Raw genomic sequence first — 24,547 nt, forward strand, 5'->3', positions numbered from 1 at the left:
GGTAGTACCAACTGTGCAAGCTTCCTTTACTTACAGCTCGCAGGTCATAATATACATAATCTGTAGAGCTCTTTATCTGGCTCTGTCCTCTCCATCAATTTTTCTCCCTTCATCTCTTCTACATGTTTGTGAGCAACAGTCCTTGTATCCAAACTATTCAAAGATTCCAACTGCTGTTCTTACATTTGCATCACAACAGTATTTTTACTGAAGAAGCTATTTTCCTTTCTTTATTCCCCTGTTCTGTTTTGTTTGTTGTTTTGTGGTTTTATTTTTTTTTAAGTGTGCATGTGACTTACCTTGAGGTCTGTAGGTTTTGTTGGTTTTTCAAAGGATGAATACAAGAGTATTTTTTATTTTGAATGCTTCTCCAGAAATAGCAGTTTTTTCGCGTTCTCATGTATAAACACAAATATAAAAATTTGTTTTCAGATTTTTTTGATAGAGGCAGACTAGACTTAGTTTCTTTGAGATGGATTTTTAACCTTTCACGTATCACTCAGCCATAGAGTAAAAGGAAATAACAACACTGTGGACTTGTCAGCTTCTCCATGGCTTTGAATTTCCTTCTCTTTCTGATCATCAGGAAATGGCAACTGGTCCAGTTTGTTGTCACGAGGGTCATTCTCTCTTCTGTCTGCATGTGTTCCATGTCTTTGGTGACTATAACAATTGTATTTGTGGAAAAGAAACATTAAGAAAGCAATGTTCCCTGTTTCTATTTAAGACATTTAAAAAATCACTCAAAAAAGCTGAAAACAGAAGGGAAGCTTCTGCTGTGGCATCAGCCAGCTCTTCAATTAATGCCATCAGATGCTCTGCCCAGTGATGTAAACTCTTGGCTGAACCTGGCCATGACCTCTGGGTCTCCCCAGCTCACCTGGCTTGGGCACAGTTGGACCGAGCCCAGGCTGGCGAGGCTCGGTCCTGCCCTGGGGTCCCCCTGGGCTCCTGGCTCATGCAGCATCCTGACACTGGGCTTTAGTTGATGCTATTTGGCTTTTATTTTTCCGCCTTTCCTTGCCCATAAACGCAGCAGTTTCACTCAAGGGAAGTTTCTGCACAGTGCCTTTCAGATTTTCTTTGCATATCTCCCGCCACTGTGTGAAACAAAGTGGCAATTACGTATTTTATGTGAGTCCATACCCATCCCTCTTCTCTGGCTGGATTCATGAATGGAAAAGGAAAAATATTTCACTCTGACTGTGTCACGTAAGAGGAAAAGCTGCTTACACACTCTTTCCCAATTGTGCCCTTGGGCAAAAGCCAGACAAAATCAGGTTCTATTCTAAAAAGGCTTACTTCAGTTTTCTATTAGTAAATTGTGACATCATCGCTAATTAATAAAATTTGATCCTGGGAACACTTTGATTGTTTTGGGGTCAATAGATTAATAAAATATAAAAGAAGTTTTGGCTTCCTAAATATAAGCGTTAAGCTTAAGTTATAGTAGCAGATTTATTGTCTCCCTAGTTACATGACTCGTACTTTCTCTAATGACCCGAAGACAATGAAAGCAATGAACCAAATTACTCGAAGGGAGATTGTATGGACCGTATAGCTTGCTGAGCTATAAGATCTCCAGGAGTCCCTTCCAACCTCAATTATTCCATGCCTGCATAAATAAAGGACAAAAGCATAGCCTCTACATAAGAAGAAAAGCCCCCATCCTTTCTTGGGAAAGATGAATATTAAGAGAATTTTTCATCAGGAAAATGTCTGATATCGGAAGAAATATCCATACCTATTGCCTGGAAGAAGTCTTCCAATTCAAATACAACTTGGGATCTAGAAGGAAAACAGCTGCCCCCTCAACCTCCAGTACAGAATTAACAAAAAATAGTTCTTTGTTTCATCCATTTTGAAATTAATCTGATTATATCGTGCATTAATCTATTGATTTGGTAATTTAGATGCTTTGAAGAGTGGAGGCCTTCTCTGTTGTGATTTTGCTGCATTTTTGTATTCTTATTAGTCTAATGAAATGTCAGTATTTTATTCAATGGCGTATTTACTTAGTTATAGGTTGGCTTGACCTTATAAAAAGCACATGAAACTATTTTACTTCTGCAGTTTTAAGCATGCTTTAACTACCTGTAAGAATACATATAGACTGAGCAAGATTTTGGCGAATCACTCTACTCTTTTTCTAAATAAACATTTGTTCACTTAACACCTTTTATTAATGTTTATAATAGATTAGCGAGTTCTACCCTCTTTTCATAATATCTTTAATACACCTTTCTGATTAGCATAACTTACAGTGAAACCTATAGCTTTTAGAAAATCTTCCCTTATGCTGTTCTCTCAAACGTTTGGATAAGTCTGCATATTAGTAATTTTTTTTTAATAGAAGAAAATGATTTAACAAGTTCTGTTTCTAATTCCTGGTCAGTCAGGCTGGTAGGCGGGTATTGCTGCATGCAGAGTCTGTATTTAAGTATGTGTCTTGCTATGGCTATTCCATGCCCCGGATACCACAAAATGAGGTTACTGTGGGATGCAGTGTAATACCATTCAGTTACTGCAGGCTAGCAGGAGCCTGTGTGGAGCTTTTCCTTACATCAATGAGTATCTGCCATGCTAGCTTTCTAAGTGATGCCAGCACGATACCTAGAAGGAGTAGCACTTGAATTGTAAACTTACAATCTAGTCTTTAATAAGCAGCATTTAAACAAGATGGCACATTTCAATGGTTCCTCTAAGCAAGATACCGGATCATTTCCAGTTTTATTCTGGGCATATTTTGATTTAATATATATTGGATGCCAGACATCTAAGTGCCTAAAAGGCTGCTGTTGTCCTGCCATAGCTCTGCTTGATAAGGCAGATACTCTGTAGGAGTAGAGGTTGGCTGGGTGATGTTGAGGTAAGTTTGGTTCAGACAGGCAGATGATTGCGCTTATATTTCTTATTTCATGCCTGTGTAGCTACATGAAGAAACATTTGTGACTTTAAGAAAGCAAGAGATGCAGAAGAGTTAATCAACAATACTTTTATATCTTTTTAAAGTGCTTTATAACAGTTGCTTTGGGTCAAGTATAATAGTATTGCCTGATATTAAAAAAAATATTCAAGGCATTACACCTGTTTTCATGTTCAGTAACTGTGAACAGATTACTTAATTTTCAGGTGAATTCATTATTCAAATTATTCATTATTTTCTTGGTTTGCAAGTGGTTCAAGAACTGTTCATTGCAGACACAATGCCATTTTATGTTAGTAGGCTGCCCAAGCCTAATGATTTTACTGTATTCATTCTATGAAAGCCTTAAAATATTGCTTGATTCTCTCACTGGAAAGGTTTAGGTTCTTAGATGACTCACTAGCATAGTATGAATTAGATATTTTACAGATGAATATATAATTTCAAAGGAACAGTTTATGAATATTTGAGTGGAAAATTTATTATTCATAAACATTCATAGCAATCTGAATGTTCAAGTATCCACAGAAAAATAAAAATAAACTGGCAGATATGGCCAAATTTAAAATAGCTTTTGTAGAAACAGCTGGTTTTGGAAATATTCTTCTAATATATGTTAACTTTGATTAATAACTTCATAAATTTTGTGATTCTATCATGGGTTTCATCAGATTTCGCCTTTTGTTTTCCACTTTATTTGATCTGATGTTTTGAAGCCCATGGTATTATGCTTTGGTGTGGAATGGGTAGTGTGCTCTTATCTACAGCTATCAGTTCCTCTGCAAACATGGTTTCATTGAAGGGCTATCAAAGCAATGAGCAGGTCCTACATAAATATGTGTGTAAAGGTTCAGTTTTCAAGCACGGGTGTGGAAATAGCATTCCAGAAACCTTGTATAGGATATATGCAAACCAGTAATAGCAACCTCATACAAGATGTAGGGTTGTCCTGGTTTCAGCTAGGATAGAGTTAACTTTCTTTCTCCTAGCTGCTGTGTTTTGGATTTGGTAGGAGAAGAATGTTGAGGAATGTTGATAACACATGTTGTTTTAGTTGTCGCTAAGTAATGTTTATACTAGTCAAGGACTTTTTCAGCTTTCCAAGGAAGCTGAGAGGGAGCATAGACAGAACAAGCTGGCCCGGGGATATTCCATACCATAGACATCATGCAGAGTATACAAATGGGAGCTGGCTGAGGGGGCAGGGATCCATGGTCACTGCTCAGGACGGGCTGGGCAATTAGGTGGCGAGAGCTATTGTATTGTGTCATTTTGTTTTGTATATCCTTTTACCATTATTATTATTATTATTATTACTACTACTACTATTTTCCTCTTTTGTTACTGTTCTATTAAACTGTCTTTGTCTCGACCCATGAGTTTTTTTTCTTTCCACGCCTTTTCTCCGTACCCTACTCCGGGGGGGTGGGGAGTGAGTGAGTGAGCGACTGGCTGTGTGGTCCTAGTTGCTGGCTGGGGTTAAACCGCGACAAGGATGCTGCTTTAGATCTGTATATTTGAAATTTGGTTTTCATTGAAAAAAGGCCTATAAACTCTGTGTATATTCTTTTAAATGTTATCATATGAGATGGTTACAGTAAGGGATGGCTTGAGGGAATCACATAAGAATATAAACCACTGAAGGAGAATTCTGGACTATCCTATGAGAGTCAACATCTTGGAGAAATCTAAAGGTTAGAATTCAAGGTATTTTTGAGCTCAGCACTGTTTGTGTGAAAACAAAGATGGTAATGCGATTCCAAGATGTTTCTCTATTTCCCTGTTCCTCAGCACCTCAACAAACAAAGCAAGGAGAGAAGAAATGTGCTGCTTCTTTTTCTGCTTGTGGTTAAGGAAAACATCTATGAATTAATTTTTTAGGAAGCACAACAAATTCACATCCAAGCATCCAGCAAGCACTGCTGGAGTGGTATGGGGCAGACAGGGCTGCGTCTTTACCTGTTCTCTTTCCTGTATATATATACCTGTAGCTTTCCATATATTTCCAGGCTGTTTCCCCTCCATGTGGTATCTTTCTTTCCAGTCCTTCAGATCTAGCCCCAAGACTTGAGTAGTTTGTTGTTGGCCGGAGCAGAGGTAGGAAGCACTCTCTTCCACTTTATCCTTTTGCATAGTTGCACAGAGAAGACCTTAGTCTCTAAGACTTTCAGACAGGATGGAAGTCTTAACAAGAATATTTCTTGAAAAGGGACTACAGCTGAGCCCTCTGCGGCAGAAACTACCTCTTAGTGTCCATATTCATTCATCAGTGGAGTCTTCTTGCACATAATTTGCAGCACAGCAGCAGCAAGGGAATAAAAAAATCCCCAGGGACTGGTACAGAGAAGCCAAGATAAACCTCTCTATTTTCAGATTTGGGTGTATTAATAAGACGTTAAAAATCTTGGATTTTGCTGCAGATATTGGAGGCCAGGAGCACCTTATATGAGGCACAATGCTCAGATTAAGACTTCCTATTTGCATGTGTTTGTTTAAAATTGGATACTCTCCTCCTCCCTACACACGTGCTTTCATTTGGAAAAGATATTGTGCTTTCATGATGCCTTATGTTGTGAATTTCAAATATGCAGAGCAAGGATTCAGTCCTCTTGACAGTCAGGGGTGAGAGCATGTGTACACCTTTTGAAAAATCAGCTATTGCCTTAGAGAATATATGTATGCTTGCTGATTTTCCAGGATATGCACCATTGCGCACCCTTGAGAATGGTAAAACCTTTCCTGCATAAAAGCAGCTACTACGTTTACAAAAAGCTGCACATGCCAACCATGTCAAGAATCTTCACGGTAAAGACTCCCCAAGATAACGCCTGCATGATAGGAAGTTAAATTACATTATGTAAATTGCATGCAAATATATGCACCGCATACGATAATTAAAACCTTCCTAAATACATATTTGCAAAATACAATCCGTCATGGTCCACAAGGTTATAATCTACATTTTTTAAACGAACGGTGCAAAACCTCTGAAAATTCACACAGAAGCGAATGATAATAATTTGAAACGTAATGATCTATCATTTATCAGCTTAAGTTCTTTAGAGTATCACTCATTCAAAAAAATCCACTGATTCACTAAATAAAAATTGGAAGCCCTTACCAACAATTTGCGCTTGCATAAAATATAAGAACTAATGTGCTACTGTGACTGTGTGCCTTCAGTAATCATGGATGGGAAGTGAAAAATTGTGTATGCAATGTTATGAAACAGAACCTGGCAAGAACAGAAAATTTACTAAGAAATACAACAAAGCGCTTGCAGAAAGTGGCCTCGGGAATGATTTTTAAACTTCATCTTTCAATTTCTTTCAGAAAATAGCATCTCCTGCAGGACATTAGGGTTCAAACCATGATGGGTATGGGTAGCTGTCTCAAAAGGAGCAGGGTTAACCGATAATTCATAGCGGTCTCTTTCTGAGTCATGCTGGTGGTCTCTAGAGATGTCCAGCCCAAGTCCTGACTGGGTTTGACACACTCTTCAGCCTATAGTCCATGGTAGGATTACAACCCACAGTGGCATAGTAGCGCTGTGTGAGTTATGAGTCTAAAATTGGTAACTGCACAGTCTGGCACCAAATGCTCCTCTTGTACCTTCTCGTATGTGTGTGGGAGATTTTCAAGGCGGCAATCTTCTCTCTCCCTCTTATTTTCCATTGCCTTCCCAGAAGGAGCTTTAGTGGTTTTCCTCTCCTACTTCCAGTTTGCAGAGCTGTTATTCCCACGCTGCTTTCAGCTGATTTGAGTCGGGACTGGTCTATGAGGAAGGTCAACAACTAGGAGAAATCTAAAGGCTGGAATTCAAGGTACATTTGAGCCCAGCACAGTTTGTTGGGAAAGGGACCAGGTACAAATCTCACAGTACCTTGTTATGCTGCTGCAAGACAGGCAGCTTGGGAAGGTGATGACTCCTGCCTACCTCCATCTATGCCTGCAGGAGCAAAACTACTGGCCTAGAGACACCTTTTTTCTTTCAACTCACAAGATTTAGTGAATTTGATCCTTCTGGTTTTAAGGAGGTCAGTCAGTGCTCAGCAAGCCTCAGGTTATAGCACGACAGTATACAGCCTTTCGGCCTGGTCTTGCCAGCACTGAGATACGGGGTTGTCTGTAGCCATGGGGCTAATCTCCTAGATTGCCAGGACTTGTCACACAAGTAAGAGTAAAATGATGCTTTTTAAGAATTCAGGGTTTGGCAACTGAGGAAAGCTCTCCCACCTTTCAATGAAAGTACATAGTACTGATTAATTAGCAGAACAAATGAGTGCAAAAATAGCCCTTTTTTCTCATGTTTAAAATAATGCTTATTAACAATAACGATCAGCACCTTTAAGATGACATTGGTGACCACTGGAATTGACTGATAATGCATAAGCTTAAGGAGGAAAGTCACTTTGCCAGTTGCTGACTTGTGAATATTGGACAGTTTCAATTTTCTTTACATGGCGTCTTCTGTTTGAGGCATGTGTTACACAGACACTGAATATCTTCAGTGGAGTTCCTTATTGCAGGGAATAGTCCATCCTCCTTCATAATAAGCTAATTGTGTTCTTTCTTTCCAGTACATCAGGCTGGTGAAATAAAGCATTTTTTTTAAAAGTCTACTCTGAGAAGAGGGCAGCTAAGCAGCCAGCTACAGTACTGTTTGCGAATTACTCCGGGCCTGATTCTGCCCCCTGTGCTCATATCAAGTAGCAACACTGATTTTTTTGGTGGAGCTGACGATGAAATTATTCTACCTGCCATACTGGTACTTTCTGGGTTGGCCTTGTGCTGAGCTCTGAGCTCCTGTCTGCTCTGCCAGAAGAGCAGGCAGGAGGCCGTCACAGTCGTACAACTCCTGCACGCAAACAGGAGAATCCGTGCTGGATTTTCCAGTGGGATGCTGTCAGAAAAGACTTCTATAAATAGAGAAAATTGAATTTGCAGGCTTCCAGGTCTGACCATCTCTGGAAATCCAGAGCACTGACATTTATCAGAATCAAATGACAAATTATTTGAACTCCACTTATCACTATTTAGGGGATTATAGCATTTTGAAATGCCTCTAAAGAAGCAGTGTCTGACTCTCTAAATAAGCAGTGTCTAACCACCACACGGAAAGATGGTTTTGCAAACAGCACTTGCCGAGTGAAGTGTCCAGCCTTTTATTTATATAGTCCAACATATAATAGTTGTCCTTAAAAATAAAGATACTGACATATCTAACAAAATGGCATGACACTTTATTAAATGTTGAATTTGTTGAGTGGTGCTGTCCTCATATTTAAATCTATTAGAAGTGTAACATAACAGCAGGCCAGCTGGCAGCCTTGAGAGCAATGAGAGCTTGTCTTACGAAAGCATTCAGAAACGTGCTCTGTGGGGATGTATATTGACGTGGCAAGGAAAGTATATTGACATGGGCTTTAGTTTTGTGGAAAGGAGAGAAAAACAAGAATATAGACTCTGATCCTTTTGTGTGACATGTATGGTCACCCGGGGCCCTGCTACCCTACATGAGTGGGATATCTGCAGGGAACATCTAGGAAGGTTGAAAGTTTGAAACTAATGTTTCCAATTTACATATGTATAGCCACATATAACATTGTTTTCAAAGTGGATAAAAATATCCACTAGCACAGGAACAGAACCTGTCCAAAAAATAAAAGGAAATTATTTTAATATGATTGATTTATTTGGTTTTATAACGACAAGAATATCTGCCGTAGGCAGAAGTATTATTGCAAAAATAATTCATTTAGCAGTTATAAAGGGCTTTTTGCTTTTAATTTCTTTTATATATTTTATGACTTGGCCAATACAGCACAAAAACCCCCTTATCATGAAGACAAACTTCTTAAGAAAACATTACCTTAGCTAATACAAAGGGAGTTGATGAAGCTGCCAATGATGCAGCCCTGCAGACAGAGGACTCTAAATCAGTTGCCCTCTGCAGCTTTGGTCCATCAGATCAGGCCTTATAAGGGTGCAGGGATCAAATTGCCAGTCCATGTCCACCACTGACAAACGCATCTCACTTTGTTTACCTGTGAAAGGATGCTGCCTCCTACAATAATCACAGGGCAAGTAGTCTTCATAAACAACAGCATGTTTTCTTTTTGCGTGTTTGCTTATTTGGAAAAAGCATCTGGAATAGTAATGCTCCGAGTGCTGTGCAGGGAAGCAGAGCAGAGCTGCTGCTGCACAGTTTAAGAGTTAAGTCCTGAGGAGATGAAAATAGAAAGCCTGATTGCTGGTTGTCTCATCAGCCCTTGTGAAAAGCAGCTGACAGTGTTCGTGTTTGGAAGAGGAGAGGAAATTGGAAATCCATTACATTTCTCCTGGTATTTCAGTCACAGGAATATATGTGACTGCAGTTCAGAAAGTACAGAGAGGCTACGATGCTAAAGCCACAGTTCAGAAATGTCCATTGTCACACATTAGCAGAATAGTAAACTGGTTAAGAGAAAAATAGCTTTGTTTCTCCAAGCTCAGTCTGTGATAAGGGGAAATAGGACTTCTGAAGCTAGGTGGGGTAGCTCTGGGCTTTCTCCCTTTCTGTTTGATTTTTATTTGCGACCGAGTGCTGAAATTTGGATTTGGCATCATGAATGTCAGCCACCAGACTGGGACTTGGATCGAGAGTAGCTTGCAGAATATCAGTGCCCACTTTGAGATAGTGATAAACACCACAAAACAAAAACAGTAACAAAAACAGTTGGTTCTTTCTCTCCTAAGAGCGAACAAAGTGATTGGTAGTTTGACACCCACACGCTTGTCCCTCCCTCACTGTTTCTGTTTTCACACTTTAAACTCCCTCACAGGCCTTCAGATCAACTGTTGCACCAGATACCTGGCACGTTTCAAGGCCAGAAGGTCACACAAAACCCCCAATGGACACTCATCGGGGAAAGCAGTTTGGGTGATGAATACTGAATGGAGAGTGAAATCTGCAGTAAAGGCACACAGAAAGATGGGTTTGCAAAAAGTGCTACCTGTGGTGCTCCTTGCTACTCAGCAGGATAAAAGAAGGAAAGTAGGTGGAAAGTAGTCCATTCTGACAACAAAAGAATAGAATACGCTGCCTTTTTTAATGAGATTTCATTTTTCTGTTGAATCAGCTATTGGTCTTTTGATTCTGTCACTGACATGCACACTGTCATCTGGTCTTCAGTATTGTGCTGTTGCCCAGCATTACAAATGTCAATTTTTTTTAACATTGCCTTCTGGAACACCATCCGTTTATTCATACAACACTATGGATGCACAGTTCCCAGACAATCTTTTTTCTTTTTTTTTCTTTTTTTCTTTTTTTTTTTTCTTTTTTCTTTTTTTTTTTTTTTTATATACACGGTAAGAAAGAATATAGGCACAGACTATAACAGGATATTAGGTCTCTGATAATCCTCCCACGGGCTGCATGGCCCCCTTAGGGCACCTTTCAGCACAGCCAGTCTGCAGCCACCAGGATGGCAGGGGTCCCCTAAGAGACCAGAGGACTCCTTTTTGCTTCCTCAACTTTATGGAAAGTAGAGCAAAGCTTCCGTGTGAACTTCAACACGTATGAACTTTTTTGTCTGATTCCAGTGCCTTTCTCCACATTTTGCTGCACTCAAAAATTATCAGACAGATTTAACAAATTGAGAAAGCTGAGGATAGAACAAAAAACATTTGGGGCCAGAAAGAGACAAAGAAACGTTAGGTGACAATCTGTGTTCCAATTTAGGGGAACTTTTCCATCAGCTACCCTCAGAGAACTTGAAATACACTTTCTCTTGCCTTTGCAGAATTGCTCTGCTTTGCCTTCAGAGTGAATGTGGCAATTTTCCAAGCCAAACTTACCGGGGAGAGGAAATAAATCACTCTAATGTTTGGCTGGTAGGAATGCAAGCAGTAGAGAAACTACCTCCGTTCTAGAAAGTCTTGTAAAAAATGCCGTAATTTACTTAATCTTTTCAACTCACTAACACTTCTGCTTGAGTCTACGGTTTGCAAGCCATAAACATTGTGACAAATAATGAAGTAATCATGCAATTAAGACTCAATTACTTATGCTGTAAGAGTGACCTCTTGCTTGTTTTTCCCCCACATAAGAAGAAATAAATATTGTGTCTTTTTCTCCCCTCTGGTGCTAGTTTATGGCTTGAATTATATGAAATCCCAAAAGTTTGTTCTCCTGGTTTTACCTTTGTAAGGTTATCTAGACTGCGATCGGTTATGAGGCAGTTGGGGTGCACAGTACATTTTACTAGTTGCCTTCAGCACAGGTACAGGTGAGGAGTGGGGGGATGCAGAGAGGATGAGCTGTGGCTTCTTTCCCTCTCCAAAACTCAAGGCACCCTACTAGGGCAGGGAGCAGGGATGGACAAATTGTGGCTTTTGAACTCTATGCACTCCTGTGGCAATTCAAGAGCAGCTGTCAGGCCAAGGCTGTGCCACGTGGTTATCTTTAGGCTATATGGGTACCCAGACAGGACCTGAGTAACCACATCACTGGCTGTGGGAAGAAGTGACCAGCAGAGGCTGCTGGGTTCAGCCTGGCAAGGAGAGTCACTTTGGGATGCCCACCCCCATTCCACAGCAGGATTCTTCAGCCATCACTGTCTCCCTCCTTTGACCCTGCGCCTCCCCCTGCTCTCTGCTCCCATGCCACATGTGAGATGCAACATGCATACATGTGTAGGTATCTCATGCTGCTTGGCTATATGAAGATATTGGTCAGTGGTTTGAAAGCTCAGAAATTTTGGGCAGTTCTACTGCAAGGCTTTGGCAAAAGGGGAAACAAAGAAGAAAACCTGGCTCAAAGGTGCCATGTAGTACCATCTTAGAATATAACTTTGGGGGTCCCTGGGCCCAGGTTGAAAGGAATCTCTTGATCACTCACTCAGTGGGCTTCCAGATATCTCATGTCTTAAATAGCTTCCTGTAATAGAGGATTGGGTCGTGTGTCCCATATGGAAAGCACTCAGTACATGGGCTTTCCTGGATTTCCATGGAGACCTGCCATTTTTTTCCTGGTGCCTACAGCACAGATGCAGCTGTTAACGTGAATGTCAGCTAAACCATGCAGCTTTTCAGTCTTGTCTCTGGAAACCAAAGACGCACACATGGCCAATCCATAGTCGCTTTACACCTCTTTGACTAGGACTGTGATAGAGCTTGCTGCTTCAAATCTTGCCTGTTTTCCATTGAGGAGTCCCAGGCACACCTGTGCTGAATGTCTCAGGAATGCCCTCCGCTGGTATGGTCTGCACCCCAATGCTCTTCTCAAGGCTGTGTGTAAGAGGCTCCCAACAAGGACCTTCTTTCAGTTTGTCTGGAGTCCAGGACGCAAGCCTCTTTTGCATGAAACAGAGACTTCTCTCTTAGTGGTCAATCACATTTTTCCTTCTGAGTTCTTTGCTGCTGAAAGTGCTTCATCTGTCTGCTTTTCACTGCTGCAGTGCCACTGATTTGATTCTGAGCGGACAGAACTAGACCTGAGGTGCCAGAATAATCTATTTGTCTCATGACATGCCCAGCGTATTAAAATGAAGCAATGGCCAACTTATGTTTTCATTTAAACTAGGCCATAATAGCACTGTTCTTAGGGGACCCTAATAAGAACTGGAGAATGACACTAAATCAATGGAATTTTTGTTAAAAGAACTAAACTAAAACTCAGATGCTAAGCCCAATGGACTTTGTTCAAACCTGTTAAAACAGACTTTCCATGAAATAATGTTGTTAAGAGTTTGATCTTCAGGTTTTTACAAGCATCTCTTATATGAATAAACAAAGAAGTAAAATAGAAAGCCACTGTTTGTTAAAAAAAAAAAAAGGGGAAAAAAAAGCTTGTTATCACAAATCCCATGCAGTGCGAGAATAGCATGTGGTTTTCTTTTTAGTTTGGTCAACTTTATTGAGTATTCTTACTCCATTCTCTTCCAACACAATGCATTTCTCACTTTATGTTTGAGTTGAATTACTCTTCTAGCTGTAAGATCCATGCATGCTGAGATCTCTTCTGCAAAACACCCAGGATCCTGGCTCAGTTTCCTTTCCATCGATATTAATTCTTTCAGTTTCCACCCCTTACAGGACAGCCTAAATAAGGCAGAATCTCTTCAGTCATAAAGACATCACACCACAAGCTATGCCCAAAAACCCTTTCCAGAGGGACAAGGATAAATCCTTACCATTGCAGATGAGTTAATGAGGACTCTGCATGAAATCAGTCAGACTGCTCATTACAATTCTTCATCACTGTGCTTTCTTCTTTCCCTCTCTGCCTTAATTTTAGATGTACCTTGCTTCTGAGGGCACTGGCCTGCCTTTGGCTGGTTGCTTTTGCAAAACAAGCTTCCTGTCTTTGTGTAATAACTGTTTTTTTGCCTCTTTTCAGTGACGGTTGGGCAGACAGAGATGAAGTCATTGAAGGTTATGAACCTGAAGCAAACGGAGGCATCACTATCAAACTGCAGTCTCCAGAGGTCTTGTCGTTTGATGACTACTATCTGAAGCTGCGTCTGGACACCAACACCCGCAACCCTTGGTTTCCTGAGTTCTGGCAGCACAGATTTCAGTGCCGCATCCCGGGGCACCCGCTAGAGAATCTTAACTTCCAGAAGAACTGCACCGGTAACCTGTCAACTATTTTCCTGTTTGAATCTGTGCTCTGGCAAAAACTTGTCTTTGGGTTTTTGGGTTTGGTTTTCTTTTGCTTTGTTTTGTTTTGTTTTTAAATGTATAAATCACTGGTGAAAAGTTCCAACCCCAAATTGTACAGATATAAATCCCAACTCTGGCAGGAGTATGTCTGGCACCGGTTGCACAGCCTCCTCTCCATTTAGTTCTGCTCTGTCATAGAGTGACTTGTTCCCTTTTCATGTTTTAGGGCTATGCTGATGCTGACAAGAGTGTCCAAGTTTGTAATATGTCTTGTAAAAACTAAGAAACCATTAAATTTTAACAAAAAGAGGAACAAATTTAAACTTTTTTTCTCAAAGCCAACTTTTCTCATCAGCTGAACAATTAGGAATTTCACGGAAAATGTTATGGCAGGAAACAAATGTTAAGGAAAATTGATGTCTTAAAACTGTCCAGTCGTCTGCTTTGCCCTTTTTTTTCTTCACCCATTAAAACATCTATAGTTTGTTTCCAATTTGTAGCAGTCATACAAAAACATGCTGTCCTACAGCTAGAAGTAACTCTTACCTCATAGCAAGAGAAGTGTATCTGTGCATAGACAGGTTTTCTCTTCCATGGCAGAATCTGAGAAAATAAACTAAAATGTTCCAGTAAGATTAAATTTATTAGTAAATGGAGCGAGAGGTGATCACTTTCTGTAAAATACTTGCTGACTAATTTTTGCAAATACTTTGTTTGTAGTTTGTAAATGTTTCATTTCTAGTCAAAAAGGTAGATTCTGATAGTAAGGCAGTTACTCCATTAGAAACAAAGCTAATGAAGTCTGGCTTCCCATGGGTTCATGTCCTATTCTTCACATCTCCACTCCCTTTATCCCATAGTAGTAATCTCAATTGGTCTTCATGTGCTCCCTAAGCTGAATTCCCATAGTGTTTCTAGTACTTCCCTTCTCCATCAGTAACACTTCTTAACAACACCTTCCACATAACCCATTGTTTCCCCCCAGTTCTCTTATTAACAGCACGGAATCACAGAATTGCGGAATCATGGAATTTTCAGAGTTGGAAGGGACCTCTAGAGATCATCTAGTCCAAATCCCCTGCTAAAGCAGGATTGCCCAGAGCACATTACTCAGGACTGCATCCAGGCGGGTCTTGAAAATCTCCAGGGAAGGGGACTCCACAACCTCCCTGGGCAGCCTGTGCCAGTGCTCTGTCACCCTCACCGTAAAGAAGTTTTTCTGTGTATTTGAACGGAACTTCCTATGTTCTAACTTGTGCCCATTGCCCCTCGTCCTGTCACTGGGAACCATTGAAAAGAGCCTGGCTCCATCCTCCTTCAACCCACCCTTTAGATACCTGTACACCATAATAAGGTCTCCCCTCAGCCTTCTCCAGGCTAAAGAGTCCCAGCTCTCTCAGCCTTTCCTCATAAGGCAGATGCTCCAATCCCTTAATCATCTTAGTTGCTCTTCGCTGGACTCGCTCCAGCAGTTCCCTGTCCCTCTTGAACTGGGGAGCCCAAAACTGGACACAGTATTCCAGTTGTGGCCTCACCAGCGCAGAGTAGAGGGGGAGAATGACCTCCCTCGACCTACTGGCCCCACTCTTCCCTATGCAGCCCAGGATTCCATTGGCCTTTTTGGCAACAAGGGCACATTGCTGGGCCATGGATAATTTACTGTCTACCACAACCCCCAGATCCTTCTCCTCAGAGCTACTTCCCAGCAGGTCCGCCCCTAACCTGTACTGGTGCCTAGCATTCTTCCTCCCCAGGTGCAGGACCTTGCACTTGCTTTTGTTGAACCTCATTAGGTTCTTCTCTGCCCAGCTCTCCAGCCTGTCCAGGTCGAGAGACATATCACTAAATATTGTCACTGACTCAAAACCAACCTGGTGTGCTGACTGGCAGACAGGCTGGCCCATCTGGATGCTGAGGGCCTAATGGGCTAAATAAATCTTGAGGTTATACTGATACTTTTTCCTCAAAGGAGTCATTAACTTTGGACTCTACCGAAATGTGGATTTATGGTATATATATTTAATTGGTTTTGAGACTACTTCAGCTCAGACAAAGGAGCTAATGTAAGCCAACAAGGGCAGAAATTACTAAGGAGAGGTTGAATGCATAGCTTGCTTTCTTAACAAAAGAAGCTTAAAATGGCATTGTTTTGTTCATTCCATTCACATAACTAGATTTCATGCTGATACTCTATAAAAAGAGCTTGTTTCTGAGGAATCTCAGAAGCTGTTGTAAACACGGGTGGTTTGTTACTGAACCTCTGTTTGGTTATGAAGCTAAAAACTTTAGTCTGAACCAGCATAGTCATTCTTCATCTGCTGCATCAAAGGCAAATGCCAGGTGGTGAGTTCAAAACAGCCAAGATTGGGTACTTCTGCACAGAATGTGTAGATTAAACTATAAAATTGTACTTAAGCCAAAAAGCAGTTAAACAAATTTGTGAAAGAAAACCCATAAGGGCTGTTTTATTGGAAAAAAAAAAAAACAACTCAAACCCATCCTAAACTGGCTCAGGATATCCCAGGGTTGCAGCCACTGAACATTGGAGAGGGTGCTGCAGAGGCAGCATTACGTGCCTGCCTTGGCGTTCTGTGTTTCTCAGGGTGTCAGGCATCAGAGACAGGAACTGCTATGTTCTGATAATACTAGTGAAACACAAAATCGTTTGTCTACGTTGGTAGACACTGACAGTTAATAGTCACAATTCAGGCACTCAAACATCTATCTCTCCTCTAAAAAGCTGTAATTTTTTTTGCATGAAGCCTCAAAATGTGTGATAATTTTCAGGCTTTGCTGAAATCACCAAAAGGAAGCAGCACAAGGTATCTATTCCTAATAATGGCATACCTACATGTCCCCAGTGAGTCTGGGGGCAATAAAATAAAGTATTTATTTTTCTTTAACTGCACAGACCTGACTGGTGACTGTCTGGCACCACCAGAGCTTTCTGCACACATATCTTTATCTGACCTTTCTGCAGGGTTAAGAATGTCACTTCAAATACTAACAGCTTCAAAGCTTGATGGTGGAACCTTTCTCCAAGGAGGTCTAGTATGACAGTGTCGAGAAACTGCCTTCTTCATCTTTCTCAGGTTTGGAGACAGGACTCTTCACAATCTTTCTGTAAAAAAATAAATCTGGATTGCCTCTTCCCTCCTTCATAAAGTGTCTCCATGCACAAATTTGAAGGAGGAAATCCATTCTGCTCAGTAAATAGTAAGCACTAATATTTGAAATCCATTATGAAAGTACCAACTGACCAAGTTCTGACTTCTTTGTGATACTACAAATTTAAGTACTGCTGATACTACTGCATCACCACAGAAAGAATTATTAGTATTCAACACTGGTACCAAGCGCCTTAGCTCCATCATATCTAAGAACTTTCACTCTTACCTCACAGTATTCCATCGATATTCCTGTAACAAGGTACATAGGGTCCTGCATTATGGAAAAAGCTGGGTCCCCAGTGGTCCCAGGAGTTCATGCACATTATTAACATGAGTTGTGACTATCTCTGCGTCGTGATCTGTTCTGCATTCCAGAAGTGCACTGGTAGTCCTTACTGAGAACAAAGCCCACCCATACTTTTGCATAGACAGAAACTGATTCAAAGGCAGTAGACTGCTCAAGTTCATCTTCCATGTCTGGAGAGTTAACATCTCAGGAAACCATCTAATGAGAAAGAAAACCAAGGACAAATATATGTGTGATATTTATGAGAGCATAGTGTATTTGTATTTACCCAGCAGTGGGTTGCCTCGGAGCAACCAGAAAAAAAAAAAAGAAAAAAAAAAAGGCAGTGTTTTTCTCCAATTACCTTATTTAAAGATTCAAAATCCTTGGACCTATCCATTTTGAAAAGGAGATTAATTACAAAGTTTGTATTTGAGTATCTTCAATTACCGCCTGCCCAGTATAATTTGCTCATATACAACCAAATCACTTTACTGAGTCATTCATTCAGAATTGCCACTGGAATGTGAAGTTCAATTTTTAGCATTCATAGATAGGCAAGGACTTCTCCTCAAGCAATTAGAGCTGCTGTGTTTGCAGTTTCTCACACCCTGTTACTGTTGAGTCAGCACTAGTTTGGGATTGCAGACTCTCTATGAAGCAAGGGAAAGCCAGTTCCTAGAAATCCCCCTTCTCTGATGACAGGAATTACTGCTTGAATTCCCTCATTCCGTCCCTCAGAAGACTGATTTTGTCCTTCAGGGATGCTCATGTTACACCAAGCTCTGAATGTATATGCATATTTTGGGGGAAAAAAGTCTATCTGGTCTAAGCACTACTGGAAGGTAACAAGTCCAGGTATGTTCTACTCTGTGAAGTCTGTGGGACACCTAACAATCAGCCCCATTTTCAGAATAGCTTATCTGGATGTACTAGGACTATATGGTAGTAGCATGAGTTCTTGTGAAGAGAGGACAATCATTGAGAGTTTTGCAGTAACTGCTCTTTTGGATCATCCCATCTTGCAGAAGTTAAACAACTTACTTTTCCCACTTGGGTGGCAGCCAGATGAGTGGGAGCTATTTTTGAATCATTCTTTGCTAATGTTGTAGCCAAATGTCTCTCATAAGCAAATGCCTCTCTCACTCTCACTCTCTTCCTCCCTCTTTCTCTCTCTGCTATAGGAGATATTCTTCCTCAACACAATAGGGTTCAATTCTAGGGTTTTTTTTATATGTATTGGATATGGCTGGAATGGAGTTAACTTTCCCCACAGCAGCCCTCATAGTGCTGTGCTTTGTATTTGTAGCTAGAAAAATGTTGATAACACACCAGTGGTTTGGCCACTGGTGAGCAGTGCTTGCACAGCACTGAGAAAGTCTCTCCACCACCCTCCCCCTCACCCCCAAAGGCCAGTAGGCTGGGAGTGGGCAAGAGGTTGGGAGGGGACATCACCAGGACAGCTGACCCAAACTGGCCGGTTTCCCTACCATAGGATGATATGCTCAGCAACACAAGCTAAGAGAAAAGAGGAGGGGGTGGGGCATTCATTAGTAAGGCATTTGTCTTCCAAAGCAACCGCTACATGCTGAGACCCTGCTTCCCAGGAAGTGGCTGGACATCACCTGCTGTTGGAGGTAAAGAATAAATCTTTTTTTCCTCCTTTGTTTCTGTGCATGGCATTTGGTTTTCTTTATTAAACTGCCTTTATTTTGACCAATGAGTTTTTAATTTTATTTTATCTCCCCTTTTCTGCTGAGGAGGAGGAGTAAGGGAATGGCTTGGTGGGCACCTGCCAGCCAGCCAAGGTTAACCCACCACAGTAGAAAAGAGATATTTATGTATGACCGTTCTGCTGTAGTTTCCTTGATATCTAGCTGGCCAAAACCACTTCCAGTACAGAGTTCTTCTTCTTAAACTGTCCATGCCACTAAGGTACTTTCAATGTTTTCCATGTAGTAGCTGCATTCTTTAGGAAATACAGCATGTCTTGCAAATCTGCATGGACCCCTGACTCTGTGAAGTTCAGAGCTTCACACCGTTTTTCATGCCCTTCAGGTGAAAAGTCAGAACAGAGCAGACCGTTTCAACACTAACAGAAAAAAAACTTTTTCTGAATTTCAGATACTAAGGGGCTACCTAACTCAGGACGGACCCGACATTAAGTTCCCTTAGCACACAACCTCAGGCACTGCCCCAAGCAACAGTCACAACTTGTCTCAGTTCATCAGACAACTCAACCTTTTCCACATTTAGGAGATCATACTGAGATTGTAGGCTGACAGCAAGATTAGGTGTTAGACTCTGTATGTTAGGCAACAGAGTTCAGATACCCTTCCAGCAGTTCTGTAGGATATTTTCTCCTCCCTGATCTGATAGAAATAGCCTGAATGGAAGTGTTTTTCCCCCACAACACGACAATGACAAATATTTCTCTCTTGGACTTGGTGAGCTCACATAGGCCAGAATTAAATGCAAGTCACATTCATGTAGAAATGGTGTAGAACGCAGTGCAGTGCAAACACTTGTACAGAGGTCTAACTGCTCTTTTACAGTGTGCCTTATTTTCCTCCTGGCAGATAATACAATGGCTGTAGTTTATGTAAACCGGGTGAGATGAGTACTCCTCTGCACCACAAGAGACAGTTATGAAATTGGTTATGGAACTGATGCAAACATCAGATTATGCTCACAGCAGTTCATCTGCTGGGACAACAAAATACATTGGCAGGCAATCAGCACAGATATTTTTCAACAGAGTGAAGTGGAACAAAGTGGGCGATTCATGATTCATTCATCAATTCAATTGATCTTTGAGGATAAGGATTATTTGTAAGTAAACATATTTGTGGCGGACCAGAACAATAAAAGTAGGGGCTTTTTGTTCCAAAGGAGGTCACAATCCAAGTTCCCTGTAGGATGCTTACTCATACCTTGGTCACAGCATAAGTATTGCTTTATCTGCTAATTCCTGTCTTGGTCCAAGAGAACTACAAACAACCACTCTAAGTGTAGCCAGAGTCACAGGATCACAGAATCATTCCATCTAGAAGGTAACTCAGGAAGACTGTAGTCCCACTCCTTGTTCAAACCAGGGTAAGCCATTTGCTTGGACCAGGTTGCTCAGGGCTTTATTCACTAGAGCCATGAAAAACTCTAAGGATGAAGGTGACACAGCGTCTCTGGGCAACCTGTTCCACTGCTGGAGTGTGAAAAAGTTTTCCCTCATGTCCAATCTGAACCTCTCCTGTTTTAAGTTATGCCCATAGTCTCTTATCCTCCCACCGTGCTTCACCATGAAGAACCTGTCTCTCTCTTCTTGATAACCACCCCATGGGTACGAGAGGCTGTTGTGTGGTTCCCCTGCAGCCATCTCTTCTCCAGGCTGAATAAGTCCAAGTCCTTCAGCCTGTCCTCAAAAGGCATGGACTGCAGCTCTGGATCATGTTGATGTCACTCTGTTGAATGTGCTCCAGGTTATCAGTGTCTTTCTGTATCGCGGGTTCACAAACTGTATGCAGTATTCTAGAGACATCCTGATGAGTGCAAAGTAAAGGGTGGTGGTAGTGGGGAGGTAATCACATGCCGCAGTCACTGTCTATGCTATCAATACAACCCAGGATGCTGCTTGCCTTCATTCCTGCCAAGGATCGGTATGGCCACCATATTCTTGTGTCAAATTTGGTCCTAAAAAGTTGTATCTTTTCCTATCTTCTTTCCTCATCAGCAGACTTGCTCATAAAGAAGACATATAAGCTTTCATCACACCGTAAATCTTCATAGCATGTCAAATCATGGGCAGAACATAATAATGACAGCAGAAAAGAGCTTGTGAGGAAAAGGCATTCATGCTTTGGTATGAATGATGCAGTCATACTTTTTGAGGCAAAAATTGCAGGGAATGTAGATTATTTTGTCACTGTAAAGGCCTTAAATTATTCACTTTGCTTGGTATAGCGATAATCTGAAAAAGATGTGGAACATGGTGAAGAAGCATTTTAGATGTCAGAGACCCACACAACACCACAGACAAAAAGAAGTGCAGTGTTACTTGAACATACCAGTTCAAGTGCATAAGTATTGTAGTTACTGTGGGACATTACACGCAAGCTACTAAATCCACTCGTTTCAACAGGTGCTTCTGGACCCACCTTGGCTTGTCTGCCTCTAGTTAAGATTTCTCTGAAAAGCATCCCCAAGTGTTTGCCACTATTATCATCCACCCTTTAAAAAGTAACTGGTTTTATCTCATTCAGACATAGATGGAGTCCATATAGTTTTAGTGAGGTTGGGTTTTATTCTGACATAGGATAATAACATCTTTTTAGAAGATCTACAGAGCCTCTACTCATGCCTGAGGAGTGGCTGAGGGAGCTGGGGTTGTTTAGCCTGGAGAAAAGGAGGCTCAGGGAGACCTTATCACTTTCTACAACTACCTGAAAGGAGGTTTTAGTGAGGCGGGAGTCGATCTCTTCTCCCAAGTAACAGGCAATAGCATAAGAGGAAATGGCCTGCAGTTATGCCAGGGGAGATTTAGATTGGATATTAGGAAAAATTTCTTCACCAAAAGGGTTATCAAACATTGGAACAGGCTGTCCAGGGAAGTGGTGGAGTTGCCATCCCTGGAGATATTTAAAAGATGTAGATTTGGTGCTTAGGAACATGGTTTAGTGGTGGTTTTTTTCAGTGTTGGTAGTTGGACTCAATGCTCTTAAAGATCCCTTCCAACCTAGATGATTCTATGATTCTGTGTTTGTTTTCCTGTATTTGTCTGTGAATTTCTCCTTGATTGCACTTATTGCGCCAGATAGGAAGATAAAAGACTGACAGCTGACCTATTCCCATCCTCAGAGAGTTTTGTACTTGTCTAATGCATCTTTCAGACTGCATCCAGTCCACCAGTAGTGTAGTTCAGAGCTTCTCTGAACTTCTCTATTATGGGCACAAGTTAGAACATAGGAAGTTCCGTTCAAATACACAGAAAAACTTGTTTATGGTGAGGGTGACAGAGCACTGGCACAGACTGCCCAGGGAGGTTGTGGAGTCCCCTTCTCTGGAGATTTTCAAGACCCGCCTGGATGCAGTCCTGAGTAATGTGCTCTGGGCAATCCTGTTTTAGCGGGGGAGTTGGACTACATGATCTCTAGAGGTCCCTTCCAACTCTGAAAATTCCATGATTCCATGATTCTATGATTCTCTTAATCAAGGATTTTTTTCTCAAGACCCATCTTAGTTTTGATGAATTTATATGAGATAACATGAAGCCCTCATTTTCTCATATCAGTGGACAAAGCACTCCAGGACGTGTACTTGTTTTTTTCTACACTTTGCTGAAAGGGTGGATGCATTTCCAGTGAGAGTTGATCTAAGTGGTTTTCAGTGTGTTTCAGGTTATATTACAAGTTGGAAAAATTAGATCCAGGAGACATTATTAAGGGTCATTCTGCTGTGTCAGAGGTGCTCGTAGGTGCTTTTCTGAGAACATTTGTTTAATCTCAACATCTGCAAGGCTCCCCCGTGCAGCACCTGTCCCATGAGACTTTTCATCAGCAGAAGCACCTCCAGCAGGAGCTGCTTTCAGTACAATACATCAGAAAATTTACTTATAAGACAATAGCCTGAGCGCATAAGACGATAGTCTGAGCGCACACTCTGCCAGGTCAGTCACTCTTTGTAAATCATCTGTGCAGTATATAGGAGACACATTCATAAGCTTTTGAAGAAGGAATCTAGCTATTGACATGCCATGATGAATCCTTCAAGGTGTACCTTACGTATCCTGTGACTCGCCCTCCCTAACCCCTGCGTTAGATTCCCATTTTATACTTAGATCCCTGTGGTAGAGAAGGAGCTGAGTCCCGTGTCACTCTCTTTGCCCTCAGTATGAGGCCGAAGATCCTAAGATTCATCCCGCAGTAGTGATCAAAACTGATCTCAATTTCATGGGCATCTAGAATGAAGCCTACCAGGGACAACTTGCCTAAAGGAACTCTAGTTGCTACACGTTTTAGTCAAGGCTTTTTTACAGCAGATAAGACAGGAGAGCTGTAGTCTCATTTTATTTCCCAGACAAGGTTACAGACAGCTTCTAAGGCTTAAAGAAGAGGAATATTAATAATATGCTTATCTGTGATAAGTCATATGAATTATTTGGAGAAGGCATTATCTATCGCAAGGCTTTTGTTCATTTGCTTCTAGCCTCTTATTTCTGTGTTTGGAAGAAAGCAGCTACATTTATCTAATATTTTATATTTCAAGAAATAGTTTTAAACCAGGCTGTCAATCAAAATACAATAAGAATAAATATATTTTGGGGGCTGATCCATGAAAAAATTATATCATCATCAAATAAAGGAAAGAAGCAGTATACGTATACCTTTGTGAACAGCATAGAAGACAGTTTGAGGAACATATACATATTACAGCAGTATAAGACAAAAGTTTCCCGAATCTAATATTTACACCTGTATTTTCCATTGTGGGTTTTAACAGCCAAAGTTTCCACTTCTGGGATTAAAGCAATCCTCAGGTAGGCTTGTGAAATTCAGCCTTCTCCATTGCATGAGTACACTGATGGTGCTGCAAAGGAACAGGACGCATGAATCCCGCTCTCTTGTGCCTCCTCGGTGCTTCTGTCTCCTCTGCCTGGAGAGTGATGGGGGCACTCCTGACTGCTCAGACTGCCACAGGGGCTTTGAACTTGTATCAGGAGTGTGTTGAGGACAAAAGCACACAATTAAAGTTAATTGACTTGTTCCTAGAAATCAATTGTTTGTGCAGGTCACACATCAGAACAATTAGCCTAGATACAAGCACTTAACCAAATCAGTGAGTAAAACAGATGAAATAACACAGGTAACTGATCTGAAAACAAGGCCAACTGCCTTCTGTCAGCGCTCCTGGGTTTTATTAGATCGTATCTTCCCTTTTCTCATTTACCTGGAGGTGGAAAGTTTTTAAACTCCACTTGCAGTTTTACAGGTTGTCATTACTGGCATCATTTCCCTATAAATACAAGTGCAAAGGAGATGATACCGTAGGAGCTAACGTGTGTTTAGGCGCAACCCCTCACACTCACACATGTCTAGCTGCAGCCCAGAGGTGCCCCTTGTGCACAAAGATATTTGCTGAAAAACAGGCAATAAAGTTCTTAAAATTAATGGGTTCCTCTTAATTGGGCAGACAGCGGTGTAAAGAGCAATAAATTATGAGTCTGAGTAGTAAAACTTGAACCACATAAGCCACAAACCTTCCTACTCAGAATAAGCTCTACTAGTATCCATAGGGAGAATAATCTGATGGAAAGTGTGTGCTCCAAAGAGTAGGGTTGCCTATTCTGGCAAACTTCTGTTTTCCCACTCATAGTGGGAGGTCTGGGAGAGCGCAGAAGTCTGCTAGTGTGGAGGGAACTAAGGAAAAATAATGAAAGCAGCTACTGCAACTAGGCTGGGCTGCTGGCTGAGCCAGGGAGGGCCACTGCAGCACAGCAAGGTGCGAGACAATGGTTTCCAAAGA

At 41.2% G+C, this 24,547-nt stretch overlaps 1 protein-coding gene across 2 annotated transcripts in view; it reads left to right on the forward strand.

Moving 5' to 3' along the window:
* Positions 1-24,547, forward strand: part of GRM1 (glutamate metabotropic receptor 1) — a gene marked incomplete at both ends in the record, with an annotated part of 196,134 nt that overhangs the window by 109,808 nt on the left and 61,779 nt on the right. For both annotated transcript variants that reach the window (XM_082480687.1, XM_082480688.1), the window contains one exon: positions 13,311-13,546. In XM_082480687.1, the coding sequence (XP_082336813.1) occupies positions 13,311-13,546 (236 nt within the window). The remainder of the gene's footprint in view (positions 1-13,310; positions 13,547-24,547) is intronic.

The sequence above is a fragment of the Vanellus vanellus genome (genome assembly GCF_965231255.1).
Source record: "Vanellus vanellus genome assembly, chromosome: 3".
Classification (NCBI taxonomy): Eukaryota; Metazoa; Chordata; class Aves; order Charadriiformes; family Charadriidae; genus Vanellus; species Vanellus vanellus.